Source organism: Eulemur rufifrons, chromosome 7, assembly GCF_041146395.1.
Source record: "Eulemur rufifrons isolate Redbay chromosome 7, OSU_ERuf_1, whole genome shotgun sequence".
Taxonomy (NCBI): Eukaryota; Metazoa; Chordata; class Mammalia; order Primates; family Lemuridae; genus Eulemur; species Eulemur rufifrons.
The window spans coordinates 57,549,930-57,566,037 of NC_090989.1; the positions used below are offsets into that span (position 1 = coordinate 57,549,930).

The 16,108-nt window shown below is 35.0% G+C and overlaps 1 protein-coding gene across 2 annotated transcripts in view; it reads left to right on the plus strand.

Moving 5' to 3' along the window:
• Positions 1 to 16,108, plus strand: part of GRAMD1C (GRAM domain containing 1C) — a 90,131-nt gene that overhangs the window by 70,846 nt on the left and 3,177 nt on the right. For both annotated transcript variants that reach the window (XM_069472635.1, XM_069472636.1), the window contains 8 exons: positions 3,669 to 3,806; positions 5,093 to 5,211; positions 6,690 to 6,832; positions 7,583 to 7,686; positions 9,063 to 9,239; positions 10,366 to 10,423; positions 12,546 to 12,656; positions 12,901 to 13,006. In XM_069472635.1, coding sequence (XP_069328736.1) covers positions 3,669 to 3,806; positions 5,093 to 5,211; positions 6,690 to 6,832; positions 7,583 to 7,686; positions 9,063 to 9,239; positions 10,366 to 10,423; positions 12,546 to 12,656; positions 12,901 to 13,006 — 956 coding nt within the window. The remainder of the gene's footprint in view (positions 1 to 3,668; positions 3,807 to 5,092; positions 5,212 to 6,689; positions 6,833 to 7,582; positions 7,687 to 9,062; positions 9,240 to 10,365; positions 10,424 to 12,545; positions 12,657 to 12,900; positions 13,007 to 16,108) is intronic.

A 16,108-nucleotide genomic window follows, 5' to 3' on the forward strand; every position in this document is an offset into this window, starting at 1 on the left:
CAAGATGAGTTAGAGGCAAAGCCAAGCAAAGAGTAACAGGAATAGGAATATCAGATGATACTTACTAATTAATAAAGGTGAGGACAAATAGACCTCTGGGGAAAGCCAGAGGAAAAGCCATGAGATAGGCTGGCATGTCAGGGCAGCAGCCATGAGGCTAAATCACGTAACTGTGACACCGTTACTTTAGTCGGATTTTTGAATAACACACTCCAGTTCAACTGGTTTTTCAGGTGTAAAGAATGCCCTGAGTCAAGAAGATAGCAGGTTACCAGTTTTTGGAAAATGGAAGATATAACAAATTATATGTCCTTAGTTACTAAGTTAAACTGCAAATCAATTGGTTTTCTGGCATACCTACCTGGTACATTTTTCATGCACCCTCAAAAGATTGTCAGCATGTTTTCAGTGTTTTTCATGTTCATGTATTTCTATGTTTATTTGTCTCACTTTACACTATTTCTGTTGGCCACTTTCAAACTGATATGTTTGAAATAGTATTTCCTGTTTATTGGAAATAATTAGTAATCTTCTACTGAGTTGAGCAGTATTCCTTTCCCCATTTTTAAAATACCACCTGCTATCTTAACATGTTACAGCAATACTATTGGTGATGTTATTTGGATAGGAGGCTTTTAAGTATCATGAATTTCATAAATTACTAATCCCAGATGGAAATAGTTTATTTCATATATTTATTACCTCGAACAAATTTATATATAAAAGATATTATTGTTAATGTCTGGTGGTGATATTATAAATTCTATTTTTATCAGTCATAATTCAGAATGTCTTATCTAACAATGGGGTTTAAAAATAGGAAAATATTGTACTGAGATACATATATATATGTGTAATTTGTTTCCTTTTAAGTATGAACAAGAAGCTTACTTTTGAAAAATTATAGTTCCAGGGCTCCATGGAGAAATGGCTGATTCTAGGGCTGAGTAGGGATGATATAAGATGAGACTGGAGCATGTTGTAGTGCTAGAAAGTAAGGAAGTGCTTAAAAAAAAAGAAAGAAGAAATGTTTCAAAAGAATTTAGAATATAGGAGTCAACCTGAAGGAGCTCCTAATGGCCAAATCAAATAATTTGAGCAACAAAATAGTGATAGTTTTGGATTATTACCTGAAGAATAAAATAACTTTTCATGAGTCCATACTGATAAAAATAAAGGATTGAATAAATGCACAAATAGAAGAGAAAGCACAAATCTTCCTTACAGAGTTCCAGATGTTGTATGTAGATACTCCCCCTTTCAGGAGCTGGAGCTTAGTTCTCCCCTCTTTAAGTATGGGCTGAACATGGTGACTCATTTCCAACGAATACAGTATGGAAAGGGACGAACATTAGCTTTACAGTGAAGAAATCTTCCAGATGCTACCTCAGCCAACCGATTACAGTTAACACTATCATAAATCATGTTGCTATCCTGTACTCCCTGAGTTTGATAATAAGAGCACTTTGCTTTTATGATATTCTTTCCAAAAATCCATAATCCTAGTCTAATCATGAAAAAACACGAGACAAACCTAAATTGAGGAGCCTTCTATAAAATACCTGACCAGTATTCTTCAAATGTTAAGATCATAAAAACAAGGAAAGAATGAGAAGTTGTCAGAGGTCAGAGAAGACTAAGGAGACATAACAACTAAATGCAACATGGTATGGTGGATTGGATCCTTGTACAGAAAAGGATGTTACTGGAAAGAAAAAAAAAAAAAAGATAAAACCTAGTTTAGTTAATTGTAAATCTCAAATTATTCCAAAATAAAAAAGTTTTCAAAAATTTGGTTGCAAATTCAAAGTTCTAGAAATAATGTAGACCCTAAGATATTTTTAGCATTTTCAGTAGTAATTTATTCACTCAAATATTGTTATTTAATACTTCCTATGTGCCAAGCACAGGATATACATAGGTGTTTAAAATCAACATGGTCCCTACTCACAAGGAACTTAAGAGTCCAGTGCAGGAGAGAGATAATAAGCAAGTCATCTAAAAACATAATTACAAATTGGGTTAGGTTCTGTGAAAGAAATGAGCAGGATCAATAGAATCACCTATAGTTTTTTGCTTTCTTTGTGAATATTTGAATTATTTTTACAGTGAACATATAATACTTCTATGTCAGAAAAACCTGTTTCCCAAGACTAATTGGGAAGTTACCTCACAAAACCTTAGCAAATTGCCCTACTTTCATGATCTATTTCTACACTAAAGGAGCCATTATTTGAAATTGCAGTGAATAGTTTTTGCCTACATATAGTATTGTTGCAGGGAGAAGGAAAATCAGTATCTACCCGATATCCCTAAGTTTTTTGTACCTGTAACAAAATAGAGAGAGACAAATCATTTAATGAGGGAGAAATAGAGATAGTTGGGGATGAAGCAAGAGCTAGAAGAGTTTTTCTGATCAATAGATTATTGCCCTTTTACTTAACCAAACTGAGTAATATTGACAGATGCTTTACATAGATAATTCTTAGGGCTTGATTTCTGTAATATGGGGAGCTTTGCCACAGTTTTCATTCTGTGTTGAGGGGGTCATAATTCTTGAAATAATAATAAATAATCCCAGCTCTGAAATCATTAAAATTTCATATTGGATTGCTTTATGCTACTTCTTTTATTATACTTCTATTCCTAGCTGTTTTTTTTCTTTTCTTTTCTTTTTGATTCTTCTAAGTTAAACTCCTTCTGGCAGTATAAAAAAGAGGTTAAGTTTGTGTGCTCTGGAACTAGAGTGGGTTTAAACTCCAGATTGGTTACTCACTAGCCATGGGGTCTTGCTGATCCTTTCTGTGCCTCAGTTTCCTCATCTGTACAACAGAGATGATGATGATAATACTACCACTTATCTTACAGGATTGCAATGAGGACAAGATGAGTCAATACTTGTAAGATGCTTAGCACAATGTCTAACGTATAGTAAGCACCGTATTAAATTTGGGCTATTTTACATAATGTTTCCAGGGAATATGAAAAGAGGTGTGCAGATATTGAGCTTCTTCCTTAGCTACCAGTAGATTTTGACGTAATTATCATTATCGAGTTTGCAGAATAAATGTAATATTCTATTTGGCATTTTTTAGCTTGGAAGAATACTTCTCAGAAGGATTCCTTCTTTTAATGTGTGGTATTGAGAATAAGTTGTGAATACAATGATTCTTGTCTTGGGGGAACCGACATTATTAAGTCAGGCTGAAATATAACTCAGACTGACAAGCTAGTGAGTGTAGCAGATATAGCCACTGGTGACTTGCTGAATGTATAAGCATTCAGAGATAAGACTTGCTAATTGTTGTGGTAGAAACCATCCTATGTGTCTCCATATTACCCTTGTAGCTTTTGAAATATTCTTTTGAGTGATATATGCTGGAGGTTTGATATCATTCAAGTTAAATATTTCTATATCTTTTGGGTTTTGGCAATTGAAATATTGATTATATGTACTTTAGTTAACTATATGTAGTTATGTATAGTTATATATAGTATATATGTATATAATTATAGTTTAGAGTTTTAATACCATCCTGGAATGTGGTGATCATTGTAATCACATTTAAAAACCATTTTGTGCCAAAAACAAAACAAAAACCCACAAAACCTTAAAATTACCTTTCTTTGATTTCATCTATTTTTGGTCTGTGTTTTTGTTCTTCTAGAAAATATTCCTGAGAAAGATCTTCATGGAAGACTTTATATCAACCGTATTTTTCACATCAGTGCTGAGAGAATGTTTGAGTTGCTGTTCACCAGTTCACACTTTATGCGGAAATTTGCCAATTCTAGAAATATAATAGGTTGGTTTTTGCGTTCTTACCTAATGATAAATTTGGGAGGATTTTATTATCCTTAGAGGGTTGAGCCTACTATGAAAACTGATTTGTGTTGCGAGGAGGAAAAAATAGACATGCATTGATTTTATTTTGTTGATATATAAACTGGTATTTACGTTTGGTTAAATTCACATGAGAACAGTATAATTGTTTAATTAGGCATATGCTACTCATAATTAAGTTCAGACCCTTTGAAAACTTAAACTAAATTTATTCATTAAGGTACCAGTTCAGTTAGGCTAAACCCAATTCACAAGGGTTCTATTGTGAGTTGTATTCTGTGTATTCAGATACAGCTGACTTCTGGTGGAGTATAAGTTGGAAGAACCACTGTGCTAAATGGTTTGGCGGTATCTACTAGAGCTGTGAATTCTGTAGGAATCAACAATTTTACTCCTAGGTATACACCTGTCAGAAATGGGTACCTGTGTACTCTGAATGACAGGTGCTACAGTGTTCATAGCAGCATTATTTATAATGGTTCAAAACACAGATCAGTCCAGATAGCCATCAGTAATAGAATGGATAAACAAATTGTATGTTCCCACAAAAGAATACTATATAGTAATGAAAAAAGAAACCACAACTATTTATAATGATATGAGTAAATTTCACAGACACAGTGTTAAGCAAAAGAAACCAGATACAAAAGAGTACATGCTATATAATTTCTTTATATAAAGTTAAAAACCAGGCAAAATAAATTTATGGACATGCAACAGTCAGCATAGTGATTACCACTGTGGAGAGTCAGGTAGGTAAAGACTGAGAGGGGACTTTTGGGATGCTGGTGTAAATTCTGTATCTTGATCTGAGTGGTGGTACATATGTGCATTTCCTTTGTGAAAATCATGGAGCTATATCCTTGAGATTACAGTATCTATGGTATACTTCAATGAAAATACAAAAAAAGTTCCATTTAGGAAACTGGTTGTATTCATAAATCAATTATGTGTTACATAGAAGCCTACAGATGAGCCAACTTTTATTTTACCTTCTAAAAAACAAGTATATTAATAGAAAACAATTTAGAAATAAATGGATCAGAGATGGGGAATATGTCATATACAAAAAGCGTGCCTAACATCTAATCTTTCTTTTCTTTAGTATTCAACTTATAACACATAGTTACAAGGAGGTTAGGACTGGTCAAAAAAAATTTAAATAATTCTAAAACTACCTCTTTGATTCCATTTAAAGTCATACCCTTCAAATTTCTAGACTAACTCATTTTAATTTGCTGTGATTAGATGTAGTATCTACCCCCTGGACTGCAGAACCTGGAGGTGATCAACTGAGAACCATGACGTACACCATCGTCCTTAATAATCCACTGACTGGAAAATGCACCACTGCCACTGAAAAGCAGGTACGTGTGCTCTGTCAGTGTTCCAAAAGAATCATGCGTGTGGAAAGAGAGAAGATGCCTGTCATATTCACCAATTTACAAGACAATTTCAACATATAAATGGCAAGAAAAAAAGGAGAAACTGTTACAGGTTAAAAGATACTTAAGAGGCAAATAAACCATATCAACCCAATCCTAATTCAAACATACCAACTGTGAAAGAGCTATTTATGAGATTTAAGGAATTGTTAATTTTTTATATGTAATAGTGGTATTGTAGCTATGTTTTAAAGAAAATCATATATTTTTAAGAGATATACTTAAGAATTAATTTATAAAGAGATATACTGAAGTATTTATGGATGAAATTACACTGATGTCTGGGATTTCCTTTAGAAGTAATCTAGCCAGGTAGAGAATGGTGGTGAAGGGAGGGGATGTAGGGGTGGGAAGAGATGAAACAAGACTGAGCAGGAGTTAATTTTATTCAGACTGTTTGATGAGCTCAGGAGGGTTCATTATACTTCATTTCTATTCGTATGTATGTTTAAAGCTTTTCATAATATAAGATTTAAAAAGAACACTACAGAAATCTGATTGACAGGATTCTGTCAAGGGTTAGGGCCAAATAACTAGATGGCTGCTGTGACATGGGGAAGAGATTAACTATTCGAAATTAAATACTGTATGAGCTATTTAATGCTCCTCCTCTGTGGCCAGTGTGACACTGTCATATGGTAGAGTGTGTTTTTGGCCAATTTGTGTTGAAATATCTGTTTTGCAAATAGTCTGAAAATATCTCTTAACATCTGATCTCGTTGTGCTCTTGTAGTTTTGTCCGTCAGTGTTAAAAAGAACTTATTTCCTTACCTTTTAAAAACACCTTAAAAATTGTAAAACGTTTAAGGAAAGTTTGGTATTTTGGTATTTGGGAATCTTTGATAACCTTGGAACCTCCCACCCCCCTTTTTTTTTCCTTAGAGGCTATTTAGAAAAGATATGGTTAAAATGAGAAAGGTTTGGCCAACAACCATTTTAAATTCTGTTTAGGGTAAGCAATATTTTGTTTGATTACCTCCCTCCTTCACTTTTTTGGTGAAGGGTGGTTTTGTCAAACTTTGGTGAATTTTGTGGTGGGGTCTTTACTGTGTTCAATTGATTTTTGAATTGTTCTCCTAACAAGAACATTTAAAACTCTTTATAAACTAATAACATAATGTACACAAGAAATTATATATGTTCCTTTCCCCTACTCATACCTAAAAGAAAGAAATAATCATACAATGAAATGACAGAGAAGCAGCCAATACTATTTCTGTAGGTCCCTTCTTAATTCACAGACAGCAGAGCCAACATGGAGGCTCTTCTAGCTTTGTATACAGGTTTCTCATTCTTGTGTAATTTCCCAGAAGGAATCCTAGTATATATGTTCTAAATTGGCAAGAAACTTCATACATGAAACATGTACATAGAAAATTTTTTAAATCTTATTTTGGCAGACACTGTGTAAAGAAAGTCGGGAAGCACGGTTTTATTTGGTAGATTCAGAAGTACTGGCACATGATGTCCCCTACCATGATTACTTCTATACCCTGAATAGATACTGTATCATCCGATCTTCAAAACAGAAATGCAGGCTAAGGTGAGCGTAAAGGAGTGTGTTAGAGGATAGGCTAGATTATGCCCTGTTAATTTATTAATCCTGAATTGTTAGTGGCAGCTTTAGACAGCAAAGCTTTATTTCTTGTTCAAATTATATATCCAGTAGTGGTCGGCAGAGAGGTGGGGCTTCTCCTTCAAGGCCCCAGCTGAAGAAGGGCTTTTGAGCTATATGTTCCAGAATATGTATTGTTTCAGTTGCCCTGGGAAAAGAGCTGTGGAATTGTGCTCACAATGCATTGGCCACAGCCAGTCATGTGACCCCGTGTAATGGCCAGGGGCCTGGCAGTTCTTGGGGAACACACAGTGAGCAGTAACTCACTTTGCTGCGGTGGGAAATGGAAATGTTGGTGCATTAAAGAGAGTGATGGCCTAGTCTTAGTTAATGTAGTTACTTTCAACTAATGTGTGACCATTAGAGGTTTTTATACAAGGAATTTAGAAAATTTAGCATGTATTTTGAGCCTTTATTTCTATTTAGGTAAAGAAAATTCAGGGCTAGAGAAAGAAAAGGGATAAAGTGGCAAGTACTTAGAAGGAAAATTTGATGGAATTATTAGCAGCACACATTAATTTTTAAAGAAGTCATTATCAATGAACACATTTTCTTTTATAATCTTAATGAATTTTAATCCTTTTGGCTTTCCACTGAATACAATCTTACATTTAATTGCAACATTAATATAACTAAGTCCTTTAAATAAATATTCTTCTTTCCTTCTTATTCTATTAGAGTTTCCACAGATTTGAAATACAGAAAACAACCATGGGGCCTTGTCAGATCTTTAATTGAGAAGAATTCCTGGAGTTCATTAGAGGACTATTTCAAGCAGCTTGGTTTGTAAATTTTTTGATTTATATATTTTTGTAAAGATAGTATTTATTAACAAAATGGATTGATTCTTCATTTGGACACAGAGCAGGAGCTGATAGATGATGTTGGAATGACTCCCACTGAAGTGGTTCCCACTATTCCACTTGCTCTACCACTTGTGGGATTTCAAAACGTTTAATTTTCGTTGGTCTAACAAACATTTATGGAATGCTTATTATATGCCAGACATATAAATAAAGTTCTATGTGCTTTATAAATATTAACTATTTCATATACATAACAACCCTGTTATGTAGGTACAATTATTTTTTTCCATTTTACTAAAGAGGAAATTGAAACACAGAGATGTTAAGTGACTTGTCAGGATCACACAGTTTAGAGCTGTCATACACCCTCTGCAAGGAGCCAAGGAGGCTGGCTGCAGTGAGGGCCTGCATAACCCGCTCATAGACGCACACTTGTGCTAAGATCTGGAGTCCTCAGGCCCACACCCCCTCGTCGGATGCAGCTTTCCTAGCCTTATGCAGGCCCATGTAGCAATGGTATTATATATATGTGTGGTTTGGTGGAGGTGAGCATGGGAGGCTCACTGGGGGAAGTGATACAGTTGTTCTAGTTGGGTATTTCTTAATATATATGTGAGAAAAAATGTGTATGTACATATGTGAGCATAATTAATTTTAGTTGAAGAAAAGCTGGTGGTCAGTCAACGCAAGGCAATTTAAGGCTTTATTCATCTGATTTGTTGATTATTTTCCTTGCCTTTTTTCCTTTGGCTATTTCATTATTAAATTCCTCATCAGGAGCAAAGAAAATGAAACTCAAAAATTAGCTTGGCCACTGAATAATGAGTTTCTAATAAAAAATCTGGCAAAGGAAAAGGTTGAAACAAATGACAAAAATAAGGTTTTTAGGTTATTTGCAGATTTTCTTTACTAGTATTCCTTTCTTGCAACCCCTCATTGAAAATGAGAACTATTGTATGCTACTCTTCCTTTAAATTTAACAAATACCACAACCTGTCTTGGAAATCTTTCTAATGATCCAGTGTGAGTAGCCTGTTGTTTCCCTAACTGAAATCATTACATTAATATTTAATATAGCACATGGCAAATTTGCCCTGATGAGCCCATCATTTATTAATATATATTCTTCCTGGAATAATAAAACCCCTCATTATGGGGTCATGGTGTTCTCTAAAGCTTTTCATTAAGAGTAAAGTTGAATCTAGGTCCTAAGAACCTAAGGAAGAGTTAAAGTTACCAAGGCTTAAACAAAAAAAAAAAAAAAAACAACTCCAAATCCCTGTATCTTATAGTTGAGAAGGTATCCACACTATATACACAATATCTAATGATTTTCTTTTTTTCCTTCTTAGAATCAGATTTGTTAGTAGAAGAATCTATATTAAATCAGTCCATTGAAGACCCTGGAAAACTTAGCAGCCTACGAAGGAGAAGGCGACCATTCAACCGAACAACAGAAACAGTTCCTAAACTTTCTTCTCAGCGTTCCTCTGGCAATGTGGACTTAGAGACCAAAATGGGTATTACAGGTAGCTGTCACCTGGTAAACAGAGATGAAAGATTCTAGTTCAGTTGTATGAAGCAGAATGTGCCTCTTGTTTGTAAGATATATCAGTTAGGAGGTTTCCCCTCGTTCTCTCCTTTTTTGATAATGTTTATCAAACTGAGTTTTTTAAAGGTAACTAATAAATAAATACAAAGGAGTGCTTGCAAATGGCAGACACACGACCAATAGAAGCATTTTATTTGGCCCACATGGCACTTTAAAAATTGGACATTTTTATATAAAAACTCAGATCTGACAACCCTGGACCCAAATCCTTCATAGCAGCAGTTGGCTGGAGCTTAGTATAATAGTAGCTGCCCCATCTGGCAGAGTGTGTGTGCCCCAGCTCACCGCAGCCCCCGACATAGTTACCACCCTCCTTGCTTCTGGACTGCTTTGCTCATTTATTTCCTGCCTACATTTAAAGACATTTGCTTTCTACCCTTGAATATGCTGCTCCTACTCCTTATGTACTGTCAGGGCCAGCCTAGCAAAATTGTAAAGATGGAATTTGACTTTTATTATCCCCACTCTCAATTTTGAAGACATCTTGTTTCTACTAACTGTTATTCCCTCCCTCTCAGAGTATAAAACTGTCATGCCTTCTCACCCACCTACCTTATCAAATCTTCTTCTGAGACTTATATCTTAGCGTGAACATGTTTATCTACTATTTAAGATTAATGGCTCTTTAATTTTGAAATCAAAAAGTTTGGGCACAGGAATGAATAGATGAGGATGATTTTTTTTTTTTTCTGAGGAGGGAAGCATTGTATATAAGCCCAGCTCAAATATTATTTGCAGAGATAGTACTTAGCTAGATATCATGCTTGATGTATAGAATTGCTTATTTAATTTTAGAGTAAATTAATTTGTAATATAAGCCAAATTTGAAGGACTGCTGTAGGTTTTCTCTTTGTAGATTTGTTTCATATTACTCAGGATATCAGAAATCAAAAAAGAGGTGCAGAGAATTCACCCTAAATCTTTTTGTCTTTACAAATAATTTAAAAAATTGTATTTTTAGCTCTTTTCAAATGAATATTAAATTGTTATCAGCTGTAATCACAATCTTTATTCTAATATAGTCTTTTTCTTGTGATCTGCAGGGAAGAAAAAGGAATTGGAAAGCTGCAGCATTGCTCTTATTGTGGTGATGAGTATTTTGTAAGTATTTGCTGTGAATTCATTATTTTGCTGTGTTTTCTTCTTTTAACTAATTTCTAAAAGAGTTTAAATGTATCTGTATATTATTGTATAGAAATTGCTACTATTTGACCAATGTTGGCCTACAAAAACAGCAGTTTTATAGGTTTCAGTCTGATAGTTTTTGATGTATGATTTTTCAGAAGAATTATTAAATTTGAGGAAATACAAAGTATACATTCATAAAATGTTTTTATTTTTTAACTAATCTGATTTATTTTCTACCATCATAGGTTTTTATGGGAAGTTCCATAAATTTAAAGGGAATATTTATGCATTCACACTGGTGAAGTCTCAAAAATACTAGTTTATTTGATTAGACCAGGGGTTCTTAATCCTTTAATGTGCATAAAAATCACTTGGGGAGATTGCTAAAATGCAGATTTCTCAGACCCAGTCCTAGAGATTGATTCAGTAGGTCTTGAGTAGGGATAAGGAATCAATATTTTTTTTATATATACATATATGGTACAAGTGGAGTTTTGTATGGATGAATTGTATAGTGGTGAAGTTAGGGCTTTTAGTGTACCCATCACCCTAATTGTACCTGATAGGTAATTTCTGATCCCTCCCCTCTTCCCACCAGCCCCCTTCTGAGTCTCCAAAGTCTGTTATACCACTTCATGTGGCCATGTAATATCCATGGTTTAGCTCCCACTTATAAGTGAGTACAGGCGATATTTGATTTTCTGTTCCTGAGATACTTCACTTGGGATGATGATGGCTTCCAGATCCACCCAAGTTGCTGCAAAAGACATTATTTCATTCTTTTTTTATGGCTGAATAGTAAGGAATCAGTATTTTAAAACACTCACCTCAGGTTATTCTGTTGCAAGTGATCCAAGCATCACATGGTGAGAAATACTGGGGCAACTGGTCTGAATCTCAGGATATTCGATAGGAATCTACTTAGCTAGTTTTATTGAGAGTACTAATATCCACATGGCTCTATATGAATCTTGATGTAGTCTCTTAGATTTATTTGAATTGGTTCTGACTCAGTGATATGCTCTAGGTGATAATTTTTTGGAATGAAACTCCTATATTAGCTGTTTTTTTTCCTAATTATAGGTTTTAGAACATAGAGAATGTTTGTTGTTCTTTTGAGTTTTATAAAAGGCTTTCATATTCTGTTCAAATCAGTTTGCTATGACAATTTTGAATAGAGGATATTATCAGTGTTTTTTTGCATCACTTTGTGGGAAATTTATACTCAAATGTTGAAATATTCACCTATATACTATTTCAATGCCATAATAGTTTGATAGATTTGATTTTCTTACTACTACCTTAAGTTTTTTTTTTTTAAATCCTCTTCTCAATGAATAAAGGTGAGTACTATGTATTTTTAAGGGCAAGTCAATATTTTAACAGAAAAAATAAGTAGAGAGATACGATGCCAACTATATATTTGCATATATGTATAATTAGGTATGTATCTATTCATTTGAAAGGCTGCTGAGAAAAACCAATACATTAAGTTCATTTAGCAGGGGATATTTCATATGTGACACCATTAATGTAAATCTGGGATTTGATACTTCCTTTGTCCAAGATGAATTAGAAGAAATTTTTGCTGAATGGTCTTTTTTTTTTTTTTGTTAGCTTCCACTGGGAATAAGAGATACATCATGATCTACCTACGATCAGCTCCATATTGATCTTCATTTCCTTTTTGAAATGCAGCATTATGGGTGTATAATTGCTTAAGCCAAAGGCACCCGAAAATAGATCCTGAAAGCTTACCTGATAGATTTCTAAGGTGGTAGTTGCACATCAACACTGACTGGGATTTTTAGCAGAGAGGAGAAAGGTCAGAGACAACCCCAACCTGTGAGTTGGAGTCATTCGAGGACTTCTATTGCCACTCTAGTTACTTTCCATCTTTTTCCTCAATACCCAGTAATACTTAAAAGTAATTATTTCATGTAATAAGATGGGGATAACTGATTTAAACAGTAACAATAACTGTAAAATAGTCTAGATAATATATATTTTTAAAGCTTTTGCATGTATATTCTGCATTAGTAATGCTTTAGGTCTTGATAAGTGTGGATTAACTAGTATGATTTGCTCTGCCTAGTGTGCTGTTGCTAGTTTTGTTGAATGTGTTGCTGTTTCTGAAGCTGTCAAAGATAGAGTATGCTGCTCAGTCCTTTTACCGTCTCCACCTCCAAGAAGAGAAATCTTTACGGTAAGTCATTCCCAGCCCCCCTGGCCTATATTCACCATCTTATTTCAATAATTCTTTAGTTGCAGAAAATTTAATTCTAGTTTCAGAGATTTGGGTCTGCTAACTATCCTGTAGTCATAAACGTCTTGTTTTTTGTTTGTTTAATTTTGTGCTTTGTTTGCCAATTTATGGAGTACTAATGATTTCTGGAAATGAAAGATCAGAAGGTATTCTCCAGATTTTGAAGATTATATTTTTCTTTCAGTTTAGCCTCTGATATGGTGTCAAGAGCAGAAAATATTCCAAAACACAAAGATCAGACCCATCGTTTAAAAGGAGTGCTCCAAGACTCCATAGTGATGCTTGAGCAGGTGGGCAACTCTATATATCAGAGTACTTAGTACCTTCACACCAGTATGAATCAGTTGCTCTTCTGATTATGAAAGAATGTTTACTATACCATTATTTGAAGAAATGCCCCTCCTAGAGGCAACTACACTTGCTATTTTCTGTATTATGCATATTATGTATATAGCCACTTGTGTGTTTTTTTCTCGAAATGGGAGTATGTAGTACACACTGTCGTATACCCTCGTTTTTCAATTAGTAATACATTTTGAAGATGTTTTTGAATTAGCATGTATACATCTATTTCATTTTTATTGATCCTTCTAGATCAAATTTGATCTTAATAAACTTTTTATAGACATGGTAGCTACTATGTACACTGTTCATTATTTTGCTTTTATTTATTAACTGTATATCTTGGAGATACTTCCATATCAGTATATAAAACACTTCCTCTTCTTTTGACAGCTGTGTTAAAAGATTCAACTGCATAAATGCATAATTATTTTGCTAGTATTTTTTCCAATATTATCAATTATTTTTACCAGTATTTACAAGTGTTTCATCCCCTAATTCTCTGCTTATAAATGTCCTCTCAAAATCTTCATCCACTCAGGTTTTCTGGCGATGGAGCCTTCCAGCGGGCTCCGTCAGGTCCGGGCCCTCCGTGCCTGGTGCACAGCTGTCATCCTGGGGATTCCTGATTCTGTCACCTTTGTTTTCTATATCCCATGTTTTCCTTTCTTAGTTTACTTCCTCCTAATGGAGCACATCAAATAGTAGCTTCCTGAGAAAGAGAATTTGGAGGTAAATATTTTAAGAGTTCACCCTATCAGAAAATTTTTTGTTCTACCATTTCCCTCAGTTAATTGTTTGGCTGGGGATAGAATTCTAGATTGGAAATAATGTTTTTTCAGAACTTTGAAGGCAGTGGTCTGTTGTCTTTTGGCTTCCAGTGCTACTACTGAGAATTCTGAGGCTATTATCCTTCCTGGTCCTTTAATCTGGAAACTTATGCCTGTAGTTCAGGAGACTTTCTCGTGTCATATAGTTGATGATTTCCATTTTCTCTCCTGACTTTCTACAGCTCCTAGTATTCTGATGTCAGCCTTTTATCAGATGGGCTGTCTAGCATTCTTATCTTTCGTTTCCAGCTTCTATCTCTTGGCTTTTTGTTCTACTTCTGGGAAATTTCCTCAACTTTATCTTCAAATTCTTCTGTTAGTTTTGCAATTTTTGCTAACAAGTTTGTAATTTTGAATAGCTATTATTTTTTTGATTTATTTCTTTGTGGTGTTGCAATCTTTTTTAAATGGCTACAGTATCTTTAGCTCTCTGAGGATATTACTGATAGTTACATTTTTTTTTTTTTCTTCTTGCATACTCATTTTCCATCAAGGGCCTTTCCCTCCATTTTAATTTCTATCTTTAGGGTTAGAGAATTTCTTTAGAAATCTGCCATCTGCCATCTGCTTGTGTGAATCTGAAGCTCTTAACATGTGAATCGGGCTGGTGTACCAGGAACTTTTCTATAGATCTGGCCAGGCTATTGGTTGAGAAGTCCTGATAGCAGTATCTTTAGGGCAGTTTGTCACGGGATTGATCAATCCCCACAGAGGAGACTCTTCCAGTCTCCCACCTGGAAGATTAAGGGCTAGCTGTAGGATTTTAGGAGCTGAGTGGAAGAAGAGGGATAGGAAGGGCAGGGAGAAGGGATGATTTCAGCATTCAATATATACTTTTTCATGTAATCCCCCTGTTTTTGCTATGTACCGCTGTCCTTATCAATGACTTGGTGTCCCCCCTGCCAAACAACCAAAGCCCCTCTGTTTTATCCTGTCCAGAACATAAAATTCCAGATGTCTGCCTAAATCTCCTCCAATCCTTTTTTGACCCCTTCCTCTTTATTCTCACGTTTAGAGATTCCTGGCCATCAATGCCTGAGCCTTGTGAGGTTTCTTTGGGGTTAATTTTGTTGGTTCTCAGCATTCATTACTGTTAGTTTAGGATTCCGCTTTTTCAGGCTTGCTAAGTAATCCATCTGCTTTCTAGTTTTCGAAGTTGTGTTGCTATTGTCTCCTTTTCTGTTCTCTCTCTCCTTATGGATTTATGCCTTAAAAAATCCTTTTACTGTATTTTTAATGGGGGTTTCAGGAGGGAGCAAAGCTGGATTCTTGTATTTAATCTACTTATTTGCTCTTCATCTCACTCCTGTGTGGTTTTCTTCACCCATAATTCCCTACACTAATATTGCTTGAGCTAAGGTCCCCAGGGACATCTGGCTTATAAAAATAATGTTCCTTTTTTTCAGTCTTCATCCTACAGTGTCAGCATTTGACAGAGCTGACCACTCCTTTTTTGAAATGTATCTAATCTTATGTTCTTTACAACTATTTTTTTTTAAAAACAAACCTTATTGTGATATAATTCCCATACTATAAACTTCAGCCTTTGAAAGAATTTTTAGTCTATTTACAAAGTTGTACAACTGTCACCACTAATTCCAGAGCGTTTACATCACCCCAGAAGAAACCCAGTACCCCTTAGCAATTTCTCTCCATCCATTCCTCCCCTCAACCCCTGGCACCCACTACTTTCTATTACTATGGGTTTGCCTATTGTGGACATTTCATATAAATGGAATCATACAATATATGGGCTTTTGTGATTGGCTTCTTTCACTTAGAATAATGTAAAACTACCTTTTGCTATTAATAGTTAAAACCGTCTCCTCTACCTGACTTCTTCCTGGCCCAAATGTTCCAGGGCTCTGTGTTAGATTCTCTTCCCTTCTCTACTACTTTTCCCTTAGGTGATCTCTTCCACACCCCTAACTGTAAATAACCACACGTGCCAATGACTCCTGTCTTAGTCTGTTTGTGCTCCTGTAACAAAATACCTGACCTTGGGTAAATTTATAAAGAATAGAAATTTATTGCTCACCATTCTGGAAGCTAGGAAGTCCAACATTAAGGTGTCAGTAGGTTCAGTATCTGGTTAGGGCCTGTTTCTCACAGATGGCACCATCTAGGTGTCCACACATAGTGGAGGGGACCAAAGGGCAAAAATGGGGTCTAGCTAGTTCCCTCCAGTCCTTTTATAAGGGCACTAAGCCATTCATGAGA